A 20,916-nucleotide genomic window follows, 5' to 3' on the forward strand; every position below is an offset into this window, starting at 1 on the left:
CCCTGCATGCTCTGACCTCTTTTCCATGTGCAAGTACTTCCACACAGAACAATAATCCATTCCAAATCTTTTCTCTGGACAGTAGAGGTAGAACAAAATTCCCATTTTAAGGTTTATTTCCCATCCACTAGACTTTTTGGTGTATGACATCCTTTGATCTCTTTCCAGTCATTTCACATCTGTTATGTGTGGTCACTAACGCTGGACACAGCACTATGTCAGCAATACTGGGCACAGAAAAGAGACTACTTCCTCTTCTCCAAGGAGTTTTTGGGCTTCTATACTTCTAAGGTTCACAGAGGTGAAGGTGCAAAAGCCTTGCACTCAGAACTCATCTTGAGACAATTACCTCCAGTGACCTCAAAATCCTGTTCTGAGTCATTGCTTCTCAAGAATCTCTCCACCCTCCAGTATAAAATCCTCTCTTTGTCCCCAGGACTATTTTGCATTTTGCTGCATTACGATATATTTTGTTTGATTGTGACCTCGCAGCGATGTGAGTCATTACTATGTGTCAAAATGATCTGGGTACATTATTTACCACCATATTGAGCTTTAGGTGACCTGAAACTTCTACCAGGAGAGAAGTAAACTACATTTTAGAACAATAATGAAAATGCTGAGTAGGGCTGCATACAACAACCAGTTCCAAGGGATCCCTACAGAAACATCTTCAATCATGGATTCCTTCCAATTAACAAATTAATTCAGAGATGTGTCACTAAGCCAGATTTTAAGACATCTCTTGTGTTCCTCCTTATTTCCATGCAATAGGAATTCTACATCTTTGAGACCATATATGCATTCTATATACACATACATGCCCCTTTGACAGTCCTGCTAAAACCAGTCTCAAACTCTTTTGTCCCACTTTTTTTGCATGAAGCCGTGAAATAAATACCTATTTGCAATCTCAGAGTCACCCTGGGATGAATCAAACCACTGCTGTTGTGAAAAGGAAGCTATTGGCAAGACATTGTCACATCTGGTAAATAATGTGTTCAGTGGTTTGCATCTTTCACTAAGATTCATGTAATCACAGAATAAATCAGAGTGGATAGCACCTCTGCAGGTCATCTTGTGAGCCCTGGCTCATTCCCTTCAGAGAGGGACATGAAGGGGAATGAACTGGGCTCAGCAGAAACCTTTCGTTTTCTGCCACTGAGAATAAAGCAGCTCCAATTTATTCAGCCAACATTATATTTTAGGGGACCAAGACCATTTTTATCAGGTAATCTGCACTCTGTACATCACTAGACAATGGGCTGTATTTTGGATGGCTCATCTGGCTTGTATCTTGTGGGTGGAGTTGCAATTTTTTTTTAGAATGATGCTGTGACTCCTTTAAAGATTGCAAATCCACCAATCCCATTAGTGAGCTCTACAAAACACTGCTTTAGATGTAAACTCCCTGGGAGAAGAGTCTGTCTTTTTAATTTTTGTTCACAAAACATCTGCTCCAGTCCCAAAGGGCTCTGAAGTGTCAGCACAACCCAATGAAATAACCACAACTCTCATTAAAGTTTTGTATCTGCAATGTATGTTCAGCTTTTTCTCCATGGGAGCATTGTTTCATGGAAGGGGCTTAACTCCAAAGGTATCTGTGTCTTCTTGGAGCAGGACTTCAGCCTAATGAGTGTAACATTTGCATAATACCAGCTGGAGAACACCAGCTTTTAACTGACTTTAAACACTCACTATAACTACCAAAACAGCTACACTAGATAATGACAACAGATGGAAATGCTGACCTTACTCAGGAATTTCATGAGACACTCCATATCACAACTGCCTTCCACAAATAGTCACCTGGATAGCAATTTAAGAGGAGCTAAAATTACTTGGCTTTCAAACACTGCTCATGACCCATCACTTTCTGAAAATCATGTCCTGTATGACATTTGTCTATATGATGCACCCAAAAAATAACATCCACCCAAACCAACTAGAAATTTTGAAATTCCTGCAAAATAATTACTCTTCAGCAGCAATGGGCCACTTGCTATCCCTGCTGTCCTTGCGTAGTTGCTGCACTTGCTGCCTGCAAAGTGCTCACAAATTCCAACACAGACTCTTTTCTCCTTTGTGTCCAGTGCAGTCTGCTTCCAAGTTCCTCACTCACTGCCACACAGTACCCAAAAGGTGTCAAGGATTAGAGCTCTGTACAGAAGGAAAGGGCTGATTTTGAGACACTGTTTCTGCAGTAAACAAGATCAGCTGAGAGCTAATAAAATTTCAAATTAGCTGTGACTTTTCATGGCCCTACAATTGTGTTGGCTGATTTAATGGGCAGTGTCTTAACTGGCTGAGACTGAATAATTGAGCATTTCTACAAAGTTATGGATGCTGCAACAAAAATCAGTCATGCTAACATCACCAAGAGAATGCAAATAACGTGCAGCCAGAGGTGTTATTATGTGTTTAAGCAGACTCTGACAGGAGCTGCATGTCAAGTGTCAGGCTGGAACAGGCAGGCCATGGGCAGGGATGGACCTGTTTGTACACAGGGAGCATTCTGTGAACTGTGACACACTCTGGGAGCCGCAGGCAGACAGGCAGCCAGAGGGAGGTGAGCTTAAGGAGCCTGATTAGGCTCAATTTGGGACAGCATACATGACAAACTCAAGGACTGCTCCTGCTAAAGACCATGGCACTTTTTGTCACTGATTGCAGTGGGATGAGCCTCTACCAGAAACTGTTTTAGGCAAAGCAAAACTAGGAAGTAAAAACAACAGTAATACCCCATTGTCTCCCATGGGAGTATTTCCACAGGCAACAAGAGCATAAAATGCACTGATTATACAAATAATCATGTCTCTCACCTCATCCAGTTCATATCTTACAGTTCCCTTTCTGTGCCATTCATCAGGCAACATTATTATTTTTTGTGGGGACACTGTCTTGTCCTGTGATGCTTTTGGCTGAATTATTGGGAGAGTTTGGGTGGGAAAGGCTTTAAATGTAAATGCTCAAAGGTAAAGATAACAAAGTCTTAGTCTTACCCTTGAGCAAATCAGGTTTTACCCTTTCAATTCTAATCTAAACTCTGGTTTAGAGGAAGGCTCTAGAGGAATCGTGCAGTACTTTTGCACATACAAGTTATTGTTCTCGTGGATGTTTGTGCTGATAAAGGTTTTACAGGAACAATGATGTTCTGCCCTGAGCTGAGGACTGACACTCAATTTACTAGAATTGGATTTGGGGAATAAATGGGTTTTTTATTCCTGTGCTTTGCAGAGCGAAATTTTACTTGTTCAACAAGAGTTGCAGCTTTTGGGTCCCCTTTAAGGAGTCAAAGGAAAACAAAACACAACTGTTAGGAACAATGGCAATGTGACTGTCAGCTCCCTGTGACTCCCATTAGCTATTCATACTCCCTTCCCTCCTTCTGTCCCACCTGCTCTGTTTTGATTTCACCTGAATAAGCTTTTCACTGGCTGCATCCTGGCTAAATTAGATTACTGGCTGCCTGGGAAAGGAATTGCCCTCACATCTTCCCCCAAGTGTTCAGCACTTGTTTGCAAATTTGAAATAACACAGTCATAAGTAATAGCAGTCAAGTATTTGAATTACAGGACTCCTTGGGCTCTTGTGCAGAACCTCTGTGGGGGTAGTCACTACAGAAATACTCTGCAAAATGTTCATCCAAATCGAGAGCTACATTCTTTTAAAAAAAACATCTGAATAGAAAAAGAAGGGAAGTGGAAGGAGGAAATGTCAGAAAACACATGATAATCACCACTATCTGGCATAAACCAGAGCTGTAATAATGTGTTTAGAATCTACAAGTTCACAGCATCCCACAGCTCATCATTGCTCTGGAGAATACAGTTCATGCAGCTGGTTTCATGGCCTTCTTCCTTTCTCCAGGCAGATTTTTAACAGCCAGCAAAGCAGCACAGAAAGGAGGCAACCTAGGATTTCAGAGAATTGCATGAAGCTGATCTAAGCACATGAGGGTCTTTTCTAGCTTAGGAGAGACTGTGTCCCGGGGCGCATCAGGCACAGCATCATCAGCTGGGCAAGGGAGGGGATTGTCCCAGTCTGCTCTGAGCTGGAGCAGCCTCATCTCAAGGGCTGTGTGAAGTTTTGGGCACCACAATATAAGAAAGACATTAAGACATTAGAGAGTGTTGAAAGGAGGGCTATAAGGAATGTGACGGCTCTGGATGGGAAGCCATATGGGATGTGGGTGAGTCACTTGGCTTCAGCCTGGAGGAGACTGAAGCATGACCTCATAACGGTTTGAACCTTCCTCTCAAAGGGAAGAGGAGGAGCAGGCACTGATCTCTTCTCTGTGGTGACCAATGTCAGGACCTGAGCGAATGGCATGAAGCTGACTCAGGTGAAGTTTAGGCCGGCTGTTAGGAAAGGGTTCTTCATCCCGAGGGTGGCTGGGCAGTGGAACAGGCTCCCCAGGGACATGGTCACAGCACCAAACCTAAAAGTCGGGGTTGTCCCCTGCAGGGCCAGGAGTTGGGACTCCATGATCCCTGTGAGACCCCCAGCTCAGGATATTCTATGATTCTGTGACTAGTATTCGGACAGGCAGTAAGTACAAGTTACTTAACCTGTTCAATTGTCATGCAATAGTGTACCTGAAACTGCCTCCTTCAGGAGCCAAAGCACCTCTCAAAAATTATTCCTCTGAGCAAAAGGAACTCAGAACTTAGCAATTTTTTGGTGGGAGCAGTGGTTTCACACCCTCAGCAGCTGAGAGATACTTGTCACCAAGGTCTCTCACTTTCCTGGCAAGTGCTGCAAGTGTTAAGCTGCTGCTGAAAAGTTCACCCTAACATATTCTGACTGAATCCAAGCCAATTTAAGCAATCATCTGAGAACAGCTTGGAAAGTAGTCTCAGATAACTCAGATATTGGCATGTTTCTCAAATGCTGGTCAAGAGGAAAGTGGCTGTGCACTCTATGCATGTTGAGCACCATTGGTACAAAACCTTAGGATTCTAAGGGGACTTTCTGCCTCACAGAAGTTGCAACAGTTTGCTTCAGATGCTAAAGTAGGTCTGGTAGAGCTTTCCTGAATTTCTGCTTTAAACATTGGTGCTCAAACTCTGTTTAAGCACCTTCTGAGGTGCAGAAATGCTTTGTGAAATAAGTGTCCAATCTGGTGTTTTTTGAAGCTGGTTCATGTCACCTTCTGTTCAATCTTGTGCACCAGCAGTGCCTCCTTCCCATCAGTTAGCTCCCTCATTTCAGCAGACAATGGTAGGTTTCCTTCAACACAGAGAGCACTTTCATAGCTTCTTTCTGAATCTATTAATGAAAGGCATTTCATTAAGGGCTCCTCGAAAGTAGCAGGAGCTCTCCCAAGGTGTCGGGACAAGGCACTGCTAGACTCCCAGTTCCCAACACATCATCCTCTCCAATGGCACAATCTACACCTGCTCTGGGATGCTGGAATGCCTAGGTTAACGCTGCCCCCCTGCCAGCCCTGCTGCCAACAACCAGCCACGGGTGACACCCACGTGTCACCATCCAACACAAAATCAGCAAAGAGGTGAAACCTCAAAGGGTGAACTGGTCATTTTATTTGAGGAGAAGTCAATTAACAGTCACCATGAAACAGAGGAAGAGAAGCTGGGTGACTTCCAACAAATTATACCAGCTACCCCATCTTTCAGGTATAGCAGACTTTCTCATCCTTTTAGCAGTGCTTTGTGGTTCCTCCGAGATGACCCTGTTGTTTGACTGGATCTATCTGTGATGGTAAATGCTAATTTATGAGGGTTGTTTCCCCAGGTGCATTCAGATATCAATACTTCCCTCCACAAATGCAGCCAGCACATTATTGCATAATTTTTTATGGTTTTGAGGAAGCAGATAGCTTACACACCACGCCCAGGAGACAATCTTCTCATGCTATTAAAGCCCAGGGCAGGAGGGCAAAAAGGAAAAATGAAGTATCAGAAAGCACCCCACCACTTTGTCTGCAGCTCAAGCATTTGCAAAGACAAAGGTTTGCGTTGTGGGGTTCTCCTGGATTTTTTACCCTTCCCTTGACAACCCTGAGACTACCTTCAGGTGTAACCCTATGCAAAGATCAGTGCAGACTTCTGCCAGCTCTCTAACACTGTTTGGTATGTGGTGGACAGACGGTGAACACATGGGTGTTAAGAAGGCCAGTGTGCCGTGCCAAAATTTCTCCTGCCAAAGATTTGAAATGCTGCTGTTCCAAAGCATTATGTATGTCTCCACCTTACTACAAGCACTACCTGATCCTTGAATGGGGCAAGGCACACTGCAGTTGTGGTACACTATGGTACAGTTAAACAAACAGCACTGATTTGCCTCAGATAAGCCATTCCTGAATTACACTGTCCCTGAAGTGATCTGCTCACTGCTCCAGGGTTGGGAGATTAAGGCAGCCTTTAGTTGTTCTGGTCCAGGAGGATGAATGAAGAAAAGCATACAAAATGCTCTACCTGCTGCCTTTCGGGAACCATCTGGTGGAGCACAGACTGAACTTGCAAAGGCAAAATGGAGCCATGGGTACATTGGAACTCTCTGTCCTAGGCTAAATGAGACATAAGCTGAAGGGAAGCAGCCTCGCTAATACAATTCTTGCAGAAAAAGAAAATAGGATGGTTTATTTTTCTCAGTCCCAAAGGAAGATCGTTGACCAGATGACAGCTAAGAAAAATGAAGGTTCTACACTTTTATGTAATGGTGTGCAATATATGTTATGACAGACAGACTGGGAAGGGTATCTATCTATCTAATCCCTTAACCACTAACACTAGCCTTTGGAAGTATTTAAATTGGGAAGAAGTAATGGAGAACAGTAGACAACCGAACAGAAACCTCTGATGAACATAAAGGTTTAGATAGTATTGTGAACATTGCTATTTAAGACGTATTTTTCGTATGAGAAAGACTCTTGCCTTCCATAAGTAAAGTAGGTTCATGTTTGACAGAGTTCAGCAGCTGTTCAGGAACTGTTTAAAAAACGGTTTAAACTGGAAATGTTTAAAGCAGGAAATGAAGGATGGGTTGGTCCCAATTCCTGGAGAACCTGCAAGCTTTACCCTACCTGGAAGACTTGGCTACTCTGGAAAAGCCCCAAACAATAACAAAGGTCCTCAAGTAAAGTTACTGTGTTGAACTTTTAGACCAAATGAGCAATTTAATTTAACATCTGTAGTCCTCTCGTGATTTCGCCTCAGTGTGATCTTGTCTTCATGCAAAGACATTGAAATGCACAACTGGACAACTCTGGCTCTCAACAGTCAGATGCTTTCCCCAGAACGAGGATGGGTAACACAGCTTTGCTGTTCAACAGCATATTCATGATATTAGTTAACAATATCCTCTCTTTCCTCCAGTTTCTCCTGTACACTCTGTTGCTAACAGAGGAGTCTACCAATGCAACAGAGCCTGTATTTAGCCTACGGAATACCAGCCTCTTCTCAAGGTATTATCAAATGCCCTTAACTCCACTTTTAGAACTTGTCACAGAAGATAATTTCCTTCATTTTTTTAAACTTTCAAACTTACTCTTCAAGTACTTGACAGAGCACCCAGTGTGGGGTGAGACACATAGATACTACCTGTCACACCTACTCTTAGGTCGTGAATGTTTGCAGCCACGAATTAGAGAGATTATTTTCTGATGAAGTGAGGCAAGAACCACTTTTCTCATCTTGTTTTAGAGAAACACCTCCTGTTTGTTATAATACAGGTGGCCTCTTAGGTCAAATGTACAAAATCTTGGCCTTTTACCCAGACTGTTACAGCTCTGTCATTGCACTGTTTTTCCTTAACTGATACTGGATGATCACCTGCTCTCAGTTACTCACTGCAGCTTCTTTCAAGTTGATGGGCTTGGTGTTTAGAAGTGTAAACAAAGCGGACCTGGGTGTGAAACCTAAGTGCTAGCTTTGACAAATGACACTTTTGTGTGGAGAGGGAACTGTGCTCAGAAACAACTTTTTACTAGCCTGAACAAAGATTACATTTCACCAAGTCTCTCTCTGACTCCTGCTCAGCTTGTTATTGTTTATCTGAACAGCCTCCAGATTTAAGAGGCGAACACACCCTGTAATTTAGCACCCGTCTCCCTCGGGGTATGATTAGGCTGGGAGCTGATGAAAAAGTTTCTGACTTCAGCTCCCATTATCCTGAGGAATTTCCGGCTACAGAGGTTTTGATTAGCAGACACTCGACACCACAGTGTAGGAACCAGGTATGAGCTCAGGCAGAGCCAGCCCTCTTGGTACTCTGAACAGCCCCACTAAACTGTTTCTCACCACTCATGGTATCCATTTTGACTAGGTCAGTTGTTTGACTTCTAAAGCTTCATGGAAGGACTTCTACCTCCATTGCCAGCATTTATGAGCAAATTCCACGTTTGGATCCTTTCCAGTGAACCAAAATAAACCACCTTTCTCCAGCCCTTAGCATGCATCTCTCCAGGGTATGTGACAGAATTCCGAAAGATGGAGAAACCATGGTGCTCATCCAAATTCTACATGTTTTTTGGGGAGGCTTCAGCCATGCATCTCTTCAGTGCCCTTCAAAGCACAGCAGCTTCCCCAGGTACAATGTTTGTGTGAATGGACTCAGTTCTGCTGAACACAGATGCCTGGTGCGGTTTGAATTGCCCTTGGATATCTGAGAAATCCAAAGGGAACTGTCACACATGAAATATATATATGCTCTACCAGACCCTAGCTATTGTGTAGGGGAAACCAGAAGGCAGCTGGGGTACTCTCAGATGTCTCAGATGGTGTTAGACAAAAGGCAACAAACATTATTTTGGCACACAGAAAATTGTGATTAGATAAAAGGAGAAAAACATTTACTATAAGGATGGTCATACACTAGAGGAGGTTGTCCAGAGGTGGGATCTCCATCCTTCGAGGTGTTCAAGAGTTGACTGGACACAGCCTTGAGCAATCTGATGTAATCAGTATTGCCTTGAACGGGGGGTTGAACTGAAAACTCCTGGAGGTCCCTTCCACCCTAAATTATGCTATGATATTCTACAAACATCTCCACTTGCTGTAGAAATCAGCATTAACATCTAGCAACAGGCAGAGCATCAGCCTTTCTTCATGAGTCCTTGTACCTATATTTGAATTCCAAAAAAAGGACTAAGGCTTCAAAACAGGAGTGCCTCACCACTGCTGGAGCTCCTACATCTCAGGGGTTGAAATTCTAGACTTGAGCTCACAAACACAAATGACCCATTAAAATGAATAATAAGAATTTAATAAAGTAAATGTATTCTGCTATTTCACTTCCCAGCTGAGGAGAGCCCTTAGCAGTAACATAGCCAAATCAAAGGCACAGTGTATGACAGATTATCTGTAATCTGTAACACACACCATGTACATACCATTTTTTTTGAGTGTACCAAGAGTAAAGTCAACACCCATTTGTGAGCTCTGACACACGAATAAGCTGTCACAAGGCAGTAAGTTACAACCTGTCAGTTGCTCTGTTCTTGCTGTGCACACCACTGCTCCACAGAAGTTCACCAAATGCCAGTTAGAAGTTGATGTGCACTAAGTTGTAAACCTGTCAATGCCTTTTGTCTCTCTCTCTACATCTGCTGTCCTGCAGGTTTGCAAGGCAGCTCATTTCAAGGTGAGGATGACCCAGGTAAAAAGGTTAACCCTTGAATCAGGAGATATAAAGAGATGCCCAGAGTCTGGTCATGCTCTTTGTGATATCGTACATTTATGGTTTACATCATATGTTAGGCTGGATTACTCTTTCCCTCTCTCTCTTTCTAAAAACTTCACAGGGCTTTTGCTGGTTATTTTTTTCCATGGAAACTGGGACTATCCTTGGGTCTATTTACCATATTTTTACACATCTGATGTGATGACCTTTATTACTGCTCTGTGTCAGCTGTAAATAGAAAGGACAAGTACAGTGATATTCAGTTCCACATGAGGTAAAAAGCCATGTTTGTTTTGTAGTGTGTACTCTTTGTATGGTTGTCCAATTTTTCCATCTTTTCTAAAGGGCTAATTTGGTCCATTTGCCATGCCAGATGTGCAGAAGTATTTTAAATATTCAATCAGAATTGCAGTTGCTGTGAAGCAGATAATCACAGACTTGGCTTGGCTATTATTTTTTTTAACTGTACTGTTCTTGTGAATATGATAAAACAGAGGCTTGCAAAATGCAGTCTCCACTTCACAGTCTGGGTCCTGGCCCAGACTTGTGGTTTACAAAGCCTTTTGCTGAGTGACAACAAAACAAATTATGCAGTCTCCCTTATGCCTTAAATTTAATATCTCATCTCCTGCTCTCTAATTCAAACCTTCACACTGCATCACGGTTTCCTTTGTAATGAGATAACTCTGAATATTAAGTTTGCATTACACAGAGCTATTATTCACATGCCTGACATCATTACATATGGAACAGTAATCAATAAAACATGGTTTGAGAGGGATTGGATGGCTTGTGGGCATGGAGATCAGTCACCCAAGCTTCTAAATTTCTGCAAAATATCCATTCAAAGTCAGTAGTGACCGACTGGAGAACCCTGATGAAAGCCCCAGGCAGCGAGGGATGTCCGCTGTCTGAGGTGGTCCCATCGTGTCACTGCGGAGCCACTCGGCTGGGGTGGAGGGATTGGACAGGTGCACAGCCTCCGCCTGCTCTCTGCTATATGGACTTGATTTGAAGATAAACAAATATCCCTCTTCAGCCCTGGCACTGCAAATTCAAACCCATTTAATTTGAATTCCAATCCACTCTGGCTGAGTCAGCCTGGCAGATTTCGCTGTCTGTTCTCTACCAGCTGTCAAAAAACAATCTGCCCTGCAGAATCAAGCCCAGATGACTGTTCACTGTGAGAGGTTTACAGGCTCTGTGAAGCCTGACATCTCACATGTGCTCATGTCCTACCTCCATCGTTGTCCTTCCCGTCGCCGCATGCCGTCTCCATGGAAGTGTCACAGCCCGCTCCTCTCCAGCCCAGCTGGCAGACGCAGTGCCAGCCGTTCATGTCCAGGGTGCATCTGCCATTGCCGTTGCACAAGCCAGGGCATCCCTCTGCAAGGCAAACAGCCACGCGTTCAAATGCACTCCAAACACAAAGCAGCACAGCCCGGAAACGGCCTCATTAAACAGCTCTTTCCTTTTGCCTCCAGTCTATTTCTCCTCTCCCACTTGGTGTCTTCCCACCTGGGATGAACCCTCTTTGGTGTCAGGATGGTGGTGACCACTCAACAGGCAGCTGCTTCTGGCTCTCTCAGGAGATTCTCACAGCATAACCTCACTCACTGCACTGAGGGAATGGTGAGTTTCAGGGGGGCACTGAGATATTCCTGCTTCATTGGTTGTAAAAGCAAGGCAGCACATTGCCCTCTGAGCCTTTCAAAACATCTGCTATGTGAGACTAGTACTCAGGGTTACCTAAGCTGCATTTGGGGTTAAAGTTCCCAACATCCAGCGGGATAAAGCAGCTGGCTTTTAGTAATACTGAGATCTCAGACTGGTAAGCATTCAAAACCAGCTGGAAAGGGAAAGACAGAAAATATTTCGAAGGCATACAGTTTCTTTACTGTTGTAATTTTGGGAGGGATTCATCTCATCCGGTTCAAATTAATCTATAACTGAGATACCTTCAACTCTCTGTAGTCAGCAGAGAAACAGACTGTCCCAGGGCAGAAATTTCCTCATGTGAGTTTGATGCTCATGGTGATGAGCAGAAGCATGCTCTGGAAACATCCATTTCTCCCCAGTGACTAGAGAGAGCACAGCACAGAGGCAGGCATTTTTATAGGTGATACATTTTAGTTAGGGAGGATGAACACCAACCTCCCAGTCTGCTCACTAAGGTTTGATTTTCTCATCCAATGACCTCCTGCTGAGATTTTTGTACTTCCCCCCACACCACCCCTTCAAGAAAACAGCAAGAGTAATTTCCACAGTAAGCAGTGGTATGAGGGAGGCTGCTTAGCTTAAACCCTTCTCGGGGTTTCTTACTTGCAGAGCTAAAAAATCTTTACCACCAAGCTGTCAGAAATGTAAGAGACACTTAACAGCTTAGGAAACTGAAGTACAAGGGACTGAAGTGACTGTGAAGGTCACTCAGCAGGACTGATTACACCAGGGATACAATTCAGTCTTCCTGAGCCCTGTTTTAATGCTTTCTCTATTTATGTGTGTAGTGCTATCCTGCCACATAGGCTGAGTTTTTTAAGACCCTCAGCTTTGCAAGACAGGTTGGTGAACCTATGTGAATGACACAGGCCTATCCTGTGCTAAAGGACAGTGTGTTGTCTCAACACCTGTTTGACCATATGATGTGTGCGGGTCTCCCCAAGGCAGAGCTGGGACCCCATCTAGAGCATCCCATGTCATAATGTGTCCTGCACTGGGAAAATGGGCTTAGAAACACCTTTAAAACAAACAACAAAAAATGTTTCACTTTTCAAGTTCACAGAGCCTTTCCCAGTGAAAAGAAAAAAAACCCAAAACATTTTTAGGACAGGTTTTTAAACAATTGACTGATTTACAGGGACTGAATGGAAAAAGGAACAAAGGTAATCAGGAAAAGTCCTTTAGAAGGATCTTAAATATATTTTTCATTTACAAACAAATTTGTTGCATTTCAGTCTTTTAAAATGTGTATTCTGGGATGTGGCAAATAATGTGTGTGTATGTGTGAGCATACTGTTGTGTATTTTGGTATTTATACATTATATTAGTATTTATATACTACAGAAGAACTATTTATAGGCAAGGCTACTTGAAATTCTTCATTTTAATATCCTGCCTTCAGTTACTTACAACAGTGCCAAACTTCTAACCATTTATTCAGATTTTTTTCCATGCTACAGCTAATTTATATGTTTGATTGCTTTACTTACTTTGAGTAAAAGCTGAAAACATTCTGCTATTTTGAGAATGAAAGAGGAAGAAGTGACCTCCTAAATAACCTCCTAAAATTATTTGGCTAGGAAGGTAATCCCATTTCAGGGTAGATAAATCCAGTTAGGATGGGACCACCCTGACAGTAGAGATAGGAGTTTTTTCCCATCTCTAAAAATCATAGAATGGTTTGGGTTGGAACGGACCTTAACAGTCACCCAGTTCCAATCTCCCTGCCATGGCCAGGGACACCTTCCATAGACCAGGTTGCTCAAAGCCCCATCCAATCTGGGCTCTGACCACTTTAAGTGATGGCATAGCCACAGCTTCCCCAGGTAACCTGTGCCATTGCTTTAATTTGTCTAGATGAAAAGCCTCTGAAAAAAACTCTTGCTTTATGTGTATACTGGATGGTTCCATTAGAGCTTGGCTGGTGTGTCACCACTGAGCACATCTCTTGCTTTTACTCCTCAGACTCCTTAAAACCTTTGCTAAAAAGTTCTCTTCTATCCTACAGTTGCAGAGACTGAGCAGAACAAGGTGCTGTACTGTTGGACCTGGCCAGGAGTGAAGTGAGAACCAGAAGACTTGAATGAAGTTGAAAACACCATGATCTTGTCTCATGTGAGGAAATGTACGGGAAAATGAATGTAGCTACAAAAACGAGGAGCTCATACAGAACTGCATGTGCTCTGCTCTCCCAGGCGTAGGGAAAAGGGAATTTGGAGTGGCAGAAAACAGATGATATAGTTTGGATGAGGCACCTTTGGCATCTGAGGAAATGGGAAGAGCTTGATTTGTCTCTCCTTGGACAATAGTGGCTGAAAAGACTATGATTTTTTTCCACAACTTAACGAAACACAAACACTGAGAAGGGAAAACTTCTTAAAAGCTATTTAAGGTAAAGAGAATAATGCTGGCACAAGAACAAATGGACATAAACCAAGTATGAACAAATTCTGGCTGGAAATAATGAAAAAAAATCATTTGCAAGGATCAAAGGAATGAAGTTCTGGACCAGTCTCCCTGTGGGAGTGTTAAGGAGAAGATTCTTCAGTTACTTATCCACAGAGCTTGGTAAATTTATATAAAGTTTTACACAATGTGGTTGCCCTTGCAAGCAGAAGACTAGACTCTAATGAGGAGACCCCTTTCAATCCTATGTGTTTGAATTTTGTGTGCAATTCATTGTCTATATGAAACATGCTCGAGAGTATTTGAATGGACTTTCAGGATTTACTCTGAAATCTTGATCTGGACCCAGAGAAAGTAAGCCAAGCATTTCAGAAGGAGGACAAGCAAAGGAAAAGCATTGGTCAGGAGAGGAGAGAGAGATGAGGGCAATTATTTCGTAAGATTATGCCTTCACAAAATATCGGTTCCTCTTCTTGAGTACTATGGGAATCCAGGGTGCCCCGATGAGAGATAAACGTCTGTAGATACCTGATGTAGGGTAACTCCTACCTGTAGTTTTATACTCCACTGTCTTGGCACCCTTTAAGTCTAGGAAGTAAGTTTGTCACTTCCCACTAAGGAGATAAAGTAGCAGTAGATAGTAGTAGTGGTTCCTAGTAGATAAAGCTTTTCCAAGGAGCCAGAAAGAACTGTTTCCTGGTGACAAATGGTTCTCCACAAGTACAGGAACATAGAAGTTTCCCAATGTTTACCATTACGTTAGAAGGTTCATTAAAATTTTCATGCTATGAGGATTAAACTGAACCCCTCTAATATCATGGTTGGTGGGAGAGCAGACATTTTTAAGATGTACAAAGTAAACCATTAATAGGAAAAAAACCCCAAACAAACAGAATCTGTCAAAGGACTTGGGCCTTCAGAAAGTTAGAAGACAACAGAGATGTGTAAGCCAATACACCCAGGAGAATGGACCTATAAGTACTACCACTTCTGAACCACTTCACTGCACAAAGACTTGGCCATCACTTACACTACACAGAGAGGATGGTACAATATTCCTCATTCCACAAACAGTGCACTTCAAAGCACTTGATGAAAAGATGATACAAAGTAAACTTTATCCTCTTCTTTCCCCCATGCTGGGGAATAAAGCAAAGAGATCATCTTGTTTCCGAATTGCTTCTGAATGTCACCACAGCGGGATGGCTTAATCCTCAGAGATTTACACCACCATAATCTTGCAGCTCTGATTTCTCATAGCTAGAAGTCACCAATGATCCATTATTCCTGTTTGTGGTGTTAACTGTACTTGGGTGACTCAGAGAATTAAATACATGAATAGGGCTTTTTTGGAAAAGGGGGAGAAAATCCTTCATGTGAATTTTAAACTTAGGCACAGGTAAGTGCTGCTGAAAGATTCTGGAAGACATTCACAAAGATATCAGGTCTGCCATACAGGTGAGAGAACAGACCAGAGAAACAATATAAAAAGTGGGTTAATTTTGAAACAGAGAAGCAAAGACTATCAGAGTCAAAGGAGACTGTCACCAGAAGTTATGCTGCAATTTTTAAGACCGTTGGTAAAATAATCTGCTCTTAATGATCTGTACAGTTAAAGCCTTCTCTAATTAGTCCAATTATAAGCAACATTTACTGGTATTTTTCTTCAAGGCAAACCTCACTGCCACTTGAAATAAGACTTAGAAGAAAATACTATTTATTATCTTTACTTCACTGTCAGTAGGAAAGCACCGATGGATGTTCTTATCAAGTCCCACAGACAGCAGTTCAGCTTTGGGATAAGTAGGACATGGCTGAATGCAGCATGTGAAGATGCAAATGCCTGAAGCTTGAGAGAACAACAACTGCTATGAGAACTACAGAAGCTTCTCTAAGACTAAAGGCGAGAAGCAAAGCATCAGCTGATCCCTGCAAACTACAAAAGCTTGGTAAAGTAGTCAACTCAAAATCAACTCAGCTCTGAAACTACCACCATGATATTCTGTGGTGATGGGAACACAGAAATCCTTAATCAGATGTATCCTCTAACTGGAAGGTGAAGAAGTTATTGACCAGAGCTCCTACACTTGAAACTAAGTGAACTGGCTTTGCTCAGACTTTGGGTTCTCACTTGCTCTCATGCTTCAGGAGCAGCCCTTGCAGCCACTCCTGAATTCTAATGTTGTTCAATAACTTTAGAATTCAAACTAGCTGTTTATATAAGCATCACTACAGTGTTAATGTGGTTAATGATTATTTTTGAAGAGTAAGAATTGATACTCAGTAATAGAAATTAATTATGCTTATGTACCATCAGATCCAATGATATTCTGGATGAAAAAACTCTCTCTAAAATGAGCACATCTTTCAATTATTATTAAAATAATAGACACCTCTTCTCATTTTAAGCATTACCAATGTTAATTAGGCCTTAGTTTAGAAGACTCTACTCTGAGTCTAGTTAGAGCTTCTTGGTTTAATTATGTTGATGTTTGCTATTGAAACTTGCCCTCCCATTTAGGAAGAATTCTACATCTTGTCTTACTGGTTTACTGTAAAGCTGTAGGAAAGACTCAGCAGTAAATCAGACTCACCCTTTGACAACAGAGGATTACTGGGAAAGGATTTCAACCAGAAAGATGTTAATAATTAAGAAAGCCAAAAGGGCATGAGTAATTTAGTTTTGAAAAATGCACACCGTGCAGTTAGCCAAGTAAAAACCCATGTACTTTTAATGTTTCAGATATTGCTAATCTTTCCAAAGCAGTCATGCATAGCAAGAGACGATCTTTTATTCTCAGTATGTTGCTTAACCTGTTACCCACTGAAATACTCACTAAATATAATGTGTCTTTATTAGTGGGCATAAAGGTGAGTCAAAAAGCTACCTAGAGCAAAAACAACAGCTACAGAAGACTTACTTAAAAAAATTGGGCCACTCAATGGACAAATTAGTACTCAAGGTTCCTTGCCAGGGTCTGCAGGTAGATCTTTCATCTTTTCTATGCCCTCAATGCTTATCTGCTACTTTTTGATGCAACCTTCCCCAGTACACACTGAGATGAAAAGGAGTCCTGGGGTTTTGAAGAGTGAAACACTGAGATGTGGTACATTAACAGTTGGTTCTGATCACGCTCCCTAGTGATGGCCCGTATCTTCCTCTGAGGATGCCACCATGATTACTTCATAAGGGCACAATAAATGACTCTCTTTCCCTGATCTAAGAAAGAGAATGTATGTTTTCCTCCTAATTTAAATAAAGTCAAGCATGATTTTTTTTTGGTCCTAAGCAATGAGAGAAAACTAACTACCACTATACAATCAACTGATCCATAAAGAGGGGTCCAAGGACAGCTACCAGTTGCTGCATTACACTGAACATGGAAATATTTGAACTATGGACATTTCCTCATCATTAGTATTTGTCTGTTCAAACATTTTTTTATTTGCAGTTGTCCGGAATCTGCCTTTAATCCTCAACGGAAAAAAAAGAAAAACATTGAATTGTAAATTCACCCAGAGAAGTAAAGTCAGTAGAGAAACCGTGTTTCTTGCCACACCATACAAGCCCTATATAGCAAAGACTTCATTTGAACTGTTCATGGGGTCAATATCTGAGCATATCTGCTCTTAATCCTTAGCCTCTCACAGCTGTTATTTTTGATAGCTCAAAACCTGAAAAGAAGGATAATACTACAGAAAAAAATTGATTTGTTCAACCTGATTTTTTGGTTTGTTTAACCAGCAAACATATGATGCTTGCATGGTGTCAACACTGCGTTGCTGTTACTGTCAAATCAGCCATGTAGAAAAATATTTAAGTCCAATTCAGTCATATTTATTGTCAGATTGTTGTATTTAACCATATGCACACTATTTCAATATTTTTCAAAAGCTAAGAGTATTGTGGAACTGTTTCTATTAAGAAGTCCTGAAGCAATTTAGCTCATTGTTCTGATTAATAAATACCTGTGATTTTTTTAAAACAGCAGATGATCTCTGTTCTCTAATAGTTCAATTCCCTTTCTTCTTTGCTGAGGAAAGACCTAGGTCCTAGACTATGTTACACTTATGAACAGGAGCATAAGGCTGGATTTTGCTGTAGTGTACATTAATGCATCATCACTAATTTCTACAGATCTTTCAGATTTATGCAACCAGGGGTTTTGGGATTGTAACATTTTTTGTATTAGGAAAAAACCTCGATATATAGTTAGTCAAAACTCCCATGTAAGAGTTGGCAGCTGTGGATCAAAAACATGAAGACTCCACATAGTAAATGAACTCACCTGTGTTACAAAATGGACCACAGACATTTGATTAAAACACACCACTGTACAAGGCTCCTGCTGTATTCAGACACTTCTCCTGACTTGCCTTACCTGAGTGGGAAGGGTGAGGATGAGAGATGATTTGGAGGGGAGGGCAGGGACAAGGGAATGGGTAGGAACACTGATACAAATGTTAACACAGGTTCACAGCACTTACAGAGGTATTTCCTACCTAAATGACTGGAAAGGTCACCCTTCCAGACATTAGGGACCACTCTGGTGACAATGAGGAAGAGATGCAACCTCAACACAGCATGTTCACGGTGCATTTTTAAAAAAGAAACACAAAGACAATAGGAAAAATAGGAAGGAAGAGCATACCTTTCACTACCTTATCCAGATAGTGAGCTTGGGAGATAAAAGACAGGACATTTAAGGTAGGATTGAATAAGTGCATTGCGGCTTACTACGAGACTGTGCAGGTGCTAGAAAGGCAAAGGAGAGTTTGCTGTGATACGAAAAGAAAAACCTTGATTATGAGGAGAGAAAAAAAGGGAGAAGGGTGGAGCACAGTGCTCCTCAGTCAAATGGCTCGAGAAGGCTGTGTTAAGGCATTCGGTCATCTTTGCTCATTAAGATCAGGAAGAAAAACAGGAAAGTTCTATATATATATTTATGTGTTTATATATATATAGATATATATGTATATGTGTGTGTGTATATATATATCAGGATACTGCAATGCTCTGCTCATTTGCAAGTCTCCCTCCACTTTACTGACCGCTTTGCAATTCATTAGGAAAGCCGAGATATTTGGAAGTCCTCCACCTTACCTGACTGTCTTATATTTTTCCACACAAAAAGGCACAATTATGTGACCTTACTAGACTGGTAGAGGCTTTTCCCTGGATCTTTCTAATGGTAATATACTGCACTTATGCAGCATTTTCTAGCCCCAGATCAAATTACTTTATAAATATTAAATTAACCTCATGGCAACTCTACCAGAGAGGCAAGTATTAATATATTAATTTCAAGGAGGGCTAAAGAAAAAGTAAAAAAAGATAGTTACAGGTGTCATGGGAACAGTCATGTATCCAATTCCCATTGAACACTGATTTGGAAAACCACCTTCTCATTGATTTTCTGGTGTCAAGCAGAAAGCTGGTGGCAAAGACATGTCCTGCCTCAGAGAGCCCTGGTTCGTGCCAGCAGGCGGCACTCTGTCCTAACACCAGCTGGTCTTTATTAATAAAAGAGAGGCTCCAAGTCTTGCATTTCTCTATTTCAATACCTACTTAAACACTATTTCTCTTGTTCTCTTGCCTGCTCCCTGCAATCTCAGCCTCAGCTGTGTCCTGGTACTTTTTGAAGAAGTTTTTGTGTCAAGTTTGTTCAGGCAGACTGTCCACCTGGAATGTCATGGCCCTTGCAGGAATTATTTTTCCAACCTGTGAATGTAATGGATCTGTACAGGAACTATTGTGAGTAAGTGGAGAGGGCTGGGAGAGCTCACCTAGTGTGGGGCAGTTGTGAGGCTTGGCAAAGAGGTGAATTCATCATGCTGATGTGGTGGGAGCGATGCAGGAAGCACAGCATCACCATCTGCTTGGATGGTGGCTGAAACCTAGGAATGTATCTCTTGGATTCTGACATCCACAGCAGCCCAGCCTGTTAATTCAGGCAGTCACTGTGCAGCTGATGGCAGTGGAGGCAGCTGCCAATGCCAACCATATGTCAGTTACGTATCAATGTTTTCTTGTAATTTGAAAAATAATGGGGCTTCCTACAGGAGTAGCAGGAATCTTTCTTTTCTAAACCCATACAGGCTATTCTTCTGGCATTAAAATATCAACTTATTCCCTAGAGGAACTCCTTTGGAAACCCTGTGAGCATGTGGGACATGCTGAGAAATTATGCAGGAGTTTAAAAGAAAAGCTACTTTTCTAAGGTGTCTTCTGCACCACCACACTTAGCTGCATGTCACCACCCTACTCCTGGAAGCCACTTCAGAACTACTATGGGAGGAGCTCCTGTGGGCATTTTTTAGCTTTTAGAAAGCCCCCGTTTCACCAGTCTGAGCTAACTCACTTTGCTTTGTCTGGAACACAATGATAACGAGTACTTTTCTAGGCTCACTGAGAGTGAGGGAACAAAGAGAGAAGTGAGAGATGCTGCAGGCAGGTCCTTGAGAAGGACTTGTTTCCCACTACGCTCTCCTTCTTCATTTCCCCAATATTCTTTTTCTCTTTATCTTTTCTATGAGGTGAAATGGACAGAGCCTCAGGGAAATCACTGGAGTTAAACTGAGATCACACAAATGTAAAGGAGAGGAGAAAGTAAACATCCATTGCTGAACCAGGGACAGCATAAGAAGTTTATGCTACAGGGTCAAGGAAAACACTGTCCTTGAAGTTCATCTGTGCTTAGTATTTACTGGCAAATATGCTGCCAAACTATTTAAGGCCAAATTACCTTCAGATTGATTCAAGATCATGTCAGAACAAAGCAGCAAGTGTGTATTTCCTACTGACTGCATGGTCTTCTCTTGCTCAAAGGTACCCATCTCAGTCAGGCAAGGTGAGTGCCAGAGGGTCCCACAGAGCTCAGCTTGTGCTGTGGATACACTTGAGCTAGGCAGAATTAGAGGGTAGAATCACAGAATCATTAGAGCTGGAAAAGACCTCTAAGATCATCGAGTGCAACCACTAACCCAGTACTTCCAGGTCCACCACTAAACCCTGTCCCAAAGCACCACATCTACAAGATAAGAAGAACCTTCTTCAGACACTGGTAGGCTTATTTGTCTTGGGCCATGCATGGACTGAGTTGCTTTATGAATTCAAAGGGCATAAGTGACGTGTTCAAAAGCTGG

At 42.0% G+C, this 20,916-nt stretch overlaps 1 protein-coding gene across 2 annotated transcripts in view; it reads right to left on the bottom strand.

Annotated features, from left to right (window-relative positions):
* Positions 1-20,916, bottom strand: part of TENM4 (teneurin transmembrane protein 4) — a 600,742-nt gene that overhangs the window by 103,556 nt on the left and 476,270 nt on the right. For both annotated transcript variants that reach the window (XM_063394390.1, XM_063394392.1), the window contains one exon: positions 10,885-11,031. In XM_063394390.1, coding sequence (XP_063250460.1) covers positions 10,885-11,031 — 147 coding nt within the window. The remainder of the gene's footprint in view (positions 1-10,884; positions 11,032-20,916) is intronic.

This window comes from Prinia subflava, chromosome 3, assembly GCF_021018805.1.
Source record: "Prinia subflava isolate CZ2003 ecotype Zambia chromosome 3, Cam_Psub_1.2, whole genome shotgun sequence".
Lineage (NCBI taxonomy): Eukaryota > Metazoa > Chordata > Aves > Passeriformes > Cisticolidae > Prinia > Prinia subflava.